This window comes from Scylla paramamosain, chromosome 37 (genome assembly GCF_035594125.1).
Source record: "Scylla paramamosain isolate STU-SP2022 chromosome 37, ASM3559412v1, whole genome shotgun sequence".
Lineage (NCBI taxonomy): Eukaryota > Metazoa > Arthropoda > Malacostraca > Decapoda > Portunidae > Scylla > Scylla paramamosain.
The window spans coordinates 9,782,785-9,790,000 of NC_087187.1; the positions used below are offsets into that span (position 1 = coordinate 9,782,785).

General features: G+C 41.1%; 2 protein-coding genes across 5 annotated transcripts in view; both read right to left on the bottom strand.

The window, feature by feature from the left end:
* The window catches only part of LOC135091476 (solute carrier family 49 member 4 homolog), a 32,998-nt gene extending 31,305 nt beyond the window's left edge, over positions 1-1,693 (bottom strand). The window contains exon 1 of the mRNA XM_063989140.1: positions 1,355-1,693. The gene's annotated coding sequence lies outside the window, so the exon portion shown is untranslated. The remainder of the gene's footprint in view (positions 1-1,354) is intronic.
* A 608-nt stretch (positions 1,694-2,301) lies between these two features.
* Positions 2,302-7,216, bottom strand: part of LOC135091475 (glycine receptor subunit alpha-4-like) — a 224,382-nt gene continuing 219,467 nt past the window's right edge. For 3 of the 4 annotated variants that reach the window (XM_063989136.1, XM_063989135.1, XM_063989134.1), the window contains one exon: positions 2,302-6,461. In XM_063989136.1, coding sequence (XP_063845206.1) covers positions 6,333-6,461 — 129 coding nt within the window. In that variant the 3' untranslated portion in view covers positions 2,302-6,332. The remainder of the gene's footprint in view (positions 6,462-7,216) is intronic. The other variant, XM_063989137.1, reaches the window with a different exon arrangement.

Here is a 7,216-nt window from a genome sequence, read left to right on the forward strand (position 1 = left end):
GATAATTACTTTGACTTAACTGAGTAAGAAGCGTGTTTGTCCTAAGTGTTTGGACTCAGGATCCTCCAAACTTTTGATCGGAGACGATTTTCCAGAATATTCGTGGTGCAAGTCAAGGTAAATTTGGGTTGTGAGCGTTCGCCGAATTTCAGAACGATATCATGTTTTATGGTTTTTCATGCGTTTCCCTCTAGAATAATTTTAGTTGGTGCGGGGAGTAGGAAAGACCGTCAGGTGTCTGCCTCCTACCTGCACGACGTTTATTTATTTTTTTTCCACTTCGATAACTGCTCTAAAACATCTATTTCGATTAGATTGTTATCATAGCAACCTACACAGTCCCAGCCTAACCCTATCCATCACACTCTACGGCCACAGATACACAAAATAATAAGTAAATAAATAAATAAATAAATAAATAAGCGTTACAAACGCTTTGCGAGTGAAACTTAATATGGAACTGAAAAATATTTTTGAGACCTACGCGCTGATACCGAGAAGACACGTCGAGTGAGTGTACATGAACCAAAAATACCCCAGAAGCATTACATTGAACTCGAGTGAAGATGTACATTGACTCAGGGATCGTCCAAGTGCCCGATAAGACGTAAATGTCCACAGATGTTTGGTTAGGAGTTGAGTCAGCGCACATTACATGACTGGTTGGTCAGGTGTTATTTGGAGATAAACATCAGCAGTAAAAACAAGATGAACATTTAAAATAAGTTCGCCACATACGTACATTTCACTTACTGCTAGCCTATTAATCTTTGACAAAAACTGAGAACCAGACGCATTTCCTTGACGCAAACAGTAATGCACACTGCTTATCAGTGAACTAACATATGTTTAGGTCCCTGATAACACTAGTTTATGACCACAACGGAAAATCAACACCCTTTCAAGTATTCAGTAATAGATTGTTTCGAAGCTTCACCAGTTGTGATTAAACGGAATACTTATTTAATTTTGTTTTATCATTATTTACTTATTTATTAATTTTCTGGAGGAACATCAGATATGCATGGATAAATGTGAAGGGTGAATAACTAAATACTTAATCACCTTGATAACGAGACATACCACTCAACTTCACAACATTCTTCACTAGCAACAAGAATACAATAAGACAGATGCCTATTACTGAAACGACAAACCACGTAACTACAATCAAGATAGCCGACCATTATGTAGTTACCTTATTACTTCACATCTACTAACTCCGGCAACACACAATATCACCCAGTGCTCCTTCATCACCACAGCACACCATCACACCCTGACAACACCTGAGAAAAGGGAAACAGCGCAAACAATAAATTTATAAACAAAGGCAAAATTAACATTAACTCACCAAAGCCATTCTTCTATATGCGGGAATAAATAAGTTCATGCAATCCCGAAACAGTGTGGAGGACGTTCAGACTCAAAAACACTGTAATCCCGCCGTGAAACACAAAAAAAGTGAGAGCACAGCAATGAGCTACACGCGTAGGCAGCCATATTTAAAAGGCCTGAGGTTACGAGACAAAAGAAGACAAGAAATGCGCATCAAAATTCGTTATCACCAACAACACTGTGAATATTATTACTAACGTATATTTTTTGTTCCTTCATGAAGGTGAATTTATAAAGGGAACTAATATAACTTAGTTCGATGTTTAGTTAGCTATGTTAATGCCTGTCTTTTTTTTTTTTTTTTTTTCATTTACCCATTATTCTTACAAGTAACGTTTTATCTCAAAGAGGAATTTATAAGGTACGTGCACATTAAATACATCCTGATGTTAATGTATCTCTGTTCGATGTTTAGTTGAGGTTACGTGAATACAATTGTTCTCCTATGCGTTTTATTCTAACCTTCTGAATACTTTAGTCTAGCCTCACTGTTACTACATTTTCTCAGATAGTGGTGAAAAAGTGCATCAAAACGTTGTATAATTATGAAGAATATGTGCGTGCGGGGAGAAAAAAAATACGTGATTAGCAGAGTTGAGTGTTATCAATAGCAGTGTGGTATCGTTTCATTGAAGTTTTCGTGTTTTTAGAAGGGGAGGATAGTTTGCAGTGAGCATCTTCGTTATGGTTCCAGCGCAGTGTAGACACCTGGATGTGGGCGCTGACCGTTGTTGTTATTATCATTGTTGTTTTTCCACTAGTAACTGTATCTTTGTATTGCATCTTTCTATAGCCTGAGTATATGACTGACTAAGAAAACATAACTGCAGCCTTTTTTTTTTTTTTTTTTTTACATGGCAGGAATACCATGAGCTTATTATTATTATTATTATTATTTTCCTCTTTGCTGACTGACTCTCCGTTTGATCTTTTTACCTTGAGTATATGAATGATTGCAATAAGAACAAGTGTCTGACTGGAATTCATCACAGGAACTCTGATTTCCCGCCTTCTCTCCTCCTTTAATGCGTTTTGTCCATTACTGAGTTTTTGCATGTAACGATGTGGCGTCCTTTAGCCTGCGTGCATGATTGTAATTAAACGGAATACTTATTTAATTTTGTTTTATCATCATTTACTTATTTATTAATTTTCTGGAGGAACATCACCAGCACATTACTTTTTAGTCTTTTTCATGTCTTATTATGTTGTTATTACTATTTTTTCTATCACTGACTTGCACGTGTCTCCGTACAGCGTCTTCCTAACTTGTGTATGCGGGTGTTGCAATAAAGGAAATAAAAGTAAACTAGGTGGCATTTTTCAGCAGCAAGAGCATCACGGACACGTTACTTTTCATCCGTTTTTAATATATATTATTTTCCCACTACTGAGAGGCTGTACATATCCTTCCGCAGTGTGTTTCTTTCTTAAGTATATGAACAATTATAAAAAAAATATCAGTAATAATCACCGTAACTTTTCTCTACAGGAGCACCACGAACCGTCCACATTACTCAGGCACGTATACAATTGAAACCACTTTGTTCTCTCAAGACTATTGTCCAAACACCATGGAGATTAGTCGTGTTCATGATGGGGTTGAAAACTTGCTAAACTACCGATAAAATCACGAAAATACCCTTGAAAGTTCCCAAACAATTTACACTAAAGCCAGTTGCAAGATGGAATGACGAGTTAGTTGGGGAATACAGACTTCAACCTCACTACAACGCCAGGGAATGGGAACCAGCACCCTAGAAACACACACGTCAGCGTGGAAACAAAACAGTACCAATTACCAGAGGTTCCTGCGGCAGAAGGAGAAGAGGGGGACTCACTCTGTTAGAATTAATCAAAATACGGAGGCAGACGCTTGGCTGGAGATGAGAGGCAATTAATGGAGAGGCTCGAGTCCCATCCATGCAGACAAACAGGAGGAGGAGGAGGAGGAGGAGGAGGAGGCTCTCTACACCGGCAACAAGCTATTCCACTAGTCCACTATTATGCTGAGCGCTATTGAGGGGGTCCAGAGGCGATCAAGATGGATGGACACACACACACACACACACACACACACAGGGCCGGTCAGCACACATCGTTCACGCACCTTATGAATAACTATCGATCACAGCTGGCGTTCCTATCGTGTTGCGGGGATGAGATTGCGGAGACACTGAGCAAAAAATGTTACCGTTTACAACCGCCCACTTAACTATCGCCCACGTAAAGGAGCTATCACGTTAAAAAGGTTAAAATATATATGCGTGTCTCTTTATCTCTGTCTCCTCGAAATTCACCGACATATTGAGCATCATTAACGTTGCTATGTTTGTTAATGAATGACTGCATTAGAGAAGTAGGAGAGTTGTAGCCCACTGCTGCACTACGCTGGGTGGCTCAAGAAGGTGCGTGGGCTGAGAAAACGAGATCCAGTATTGTGAAACGCCTCGAACTCTCACAACAACCTTTTTTTTTTTCTTTTCAAGGCCACATAAATGATTAGTCAGGTTCTCAAGAGTGTTTATCAACTGACAGTGCAGAATTTTCGTTAAACTATCACTAAAATCATGAAAAACACCCTTGAAAACTCCAATCACTTAAAACCAGAGCCTGTTTACAGTAGTCGAGATGAGGCGCCGGAACGTTTCAGAATGCAGTCTCAGGAAAACAAGGTTAGGAATGTTAGACACTGAATCAGACAACGGTATAGGCTAGTTAAGAGTACACGAGGTGATCGGGTGTTGGAATATGATGGTCCCGAGGTCATACAAGAGGAAAAGTCGCGTTTCCGTCACATTCAGCACACACCACAACCCACGTCTCCGAGTATGCGCATAAATTTTACTCCTTTAAGACGCACATCAACATTGTTTGAATTGGTGACGTGAAATAGGATTGTAATGAAAATTGACTGTTGTAAAATACTTATAAGACCAACTGATTTAGATTGTGAGAGAGTGCGTGTATTATTAGTAACTGTGTATTGTAGTTACACCTGTTGTCATTATCGTTGTTGTTATGAAATCACACAATCTAATGTATTACCTTTACTTATTGCCTGATAATGCGAACTCATTCAGTTAGTCATGTGTTTGTACAATACATTTGTGTGATTGAATGAATGACTGAATAAATGACTGACTCATTCATTCACACACATGACAATACAAACTTATTCAGTCAGTCATATGCTTGTGGATTACATTGGTGTGACTGACTGAATAGGTGACTGACTGAACGACTTAATAACAGAAACCCCATTCAGTCAGTCAAATACTTGTGAATTACACTTCTGTGACTGACTGATTGACTGACTTGATAACAATCCCATTAACCCATTCAGTCAGTCATATGCTTGTGAATTGCATCTGTGTAACTGACTGACTGGCCGACAGAATGACTTGATAACACAAACCCATTCAGTCAGTCACTCCTACAGTTGTGAATTACATGTGTGTGACTGACTGAATGACTGGCTAATGTAACACTAACCCATCCAGTCAACATTCAATAGTTTCCCCTCTGCTCTTCGGTGGATGAGTACGTGAGGCGTGAGTGGGAGGCGTGGCTGGAGGCGTGGCGGCGTGGGGAGCGACAGGGTGAAGGTGAGTACAGAGAGGTTTCGTTATAATGTGGATTGTCACTCACGTCTCAGTCCTACACAGGAGTGGAACAAGTGCTATACGTTACATCACATTGAGGTTTATCACAGAAACTAAGAGCGTTACGAACCTACCCCGAGGAATCAGTGCATTAATGGATTCCAGTCGCTTAGGAGGAACAAGAAAGTGCGATCCAACTCCTTTTCCAGCACACACACACACACACACACACACACACACACACACACACACTATCTCATTCATGTACGAAGGTGATGGATAAATAGTAAATAAACAATAAACCCTTGAAGTCCAGTAGTGTATAAGGAACAAGAACATGAGATCCAACTCCTTTTCTCACTCAAACACAAGTGACAGACGATGAACCCCACACACCACGCAGGCAACACGTCACTGAACATCCTTACACTAACCTTGAATTGTCTAGGCGGCGACCAGTGCCAAGAAGGGCCACACGAAACACTATAGAGGCACTGGCACCAACACTGGCACTGTAAGCGTCGCTCATTACTACTCAAGATCCTTGGCAGGCCCTCCAGAGTTACACTACGGACCTCAGCATCACCAAGGAGTCCTAAGCCCATTTTTGTTCTCTCGGTCTCTCTTAAGGAGTATAATCAAAGGCCAGATAGGTTATTTTGTGTTGCCATGAGTATTTTTCTACTGACGCCGCAGAATGTTATAGTATCTCTGGTCGTGAAAATATCCTTGAAACTCCAATAACCTCTGACAGACTTTGTGAATAGTCTAGGCTAAAGGAACTATTTTGTGTTGTCATGGGTGTTTTTTGTACTGACAGTGCAGAATGTTAAACTGTCTCTTGAAAACACCCTTGAAAGCAATAACCTCCAGTAGATCTTAGTAGTCGAGATAAGACATAGAAATACTTAAGGGACACGAGGATTAGACATAAAATCTGAAATTCCGTACCTTTTCTCCATCACCTGTTCTCTCACGCTGAGGTAACACTGCACGCGAAGCCACACGTCTCTTAACTCTTGCCTGTAAAAACGATTCGTTCAAGTTAACCTGACGGACAAGCTAAGCCGCACATCCCTTCACCTCAACACACGTCAACTGCAACAATCAGTGGCAGGGACGAGAGCGAGGGCGTGTATTAGACCAGTTATTGCAGCAGAGGAGAAAAACAACACAATCCCATCCGTCATATTAACCCGAACGGCGTATCTAAGCGTGTTTGCAAGCGTCTGTGTGTCTGTGTGTCTGTGTGTATTTGTGTACCCTGGTATAACTCGATCTCGGTCACTCCTCGCTGAAGTTAATTTCGAAGCCCTCTGGTGGCCATTACTAGAACCACTCGACGACGAAGACGCTCCAGTAGATGACGTTGAGGACGGTGAAGGAGGTAGGGAAGAGGATGCGGGAGACGCGGTCGATGAGGATGGCTCGCTCTCGCCGCCTCCGATGATTCTGCTGCTTGGAGATTAAAGAAAAGTTATCAATCAGTACCGCTTAACACATGGTGGAGCTTTTGACGTTACGATTAGGTGTAGGAGGATTATTTTCTTTGGGTGGATCTCTCTCTCTCTCTCTCTCTCTCTCTCTCTCTCTCTCTCTCTCTCTCTCTCTCTCTCTCTCTCTCTCTCTCTCTCTCTCATTCACACACTAAGCTGTCCCATTTGATTTTGTTGTTGTGTCAGCTTAAATCAATCGTTCAATCAGTTTCTCTCTCTCTCTCTCTCTCTCTCTCTCTCTCTCCCCCGGCAAAGGTAATCGGATGACAGGAGCCTGGCCGTGCATGCTGACTCGTTCCTAATTCCCACTTATCTCGCAGCAAGTTTCGCTCCCTCCCCACACATCTATTAAGGGCCAGTCATTTCAGCGGTAATTAGTGCTTGGCTACCGTAAAACCCAAAATAAACGGCTTTAGTGGTGCAGTAAAACCTTTGAAGGAATTTTTACGAGAGTTTCCCCGTAATTTTATCTCCCCGTACTCGAGTATTTGGCATCGTAAGGTGATGGGACCCTATAAACATTTCAGGTCATTTTGTCTATTATTTGTAGTTCCTATAAGAAGCAATGAAGGCTGATGGCATTCCTGATGAAGGGTGATTACTTTGAAGTATTAATATTACCTGGACATTAATGAACTTGTGAAATAACTAGTAACTAAGTTTAAAAAGAGGGAACTATTTTGAAGGACGCGTGCGCTGTTATCACCGTTTTCTTTG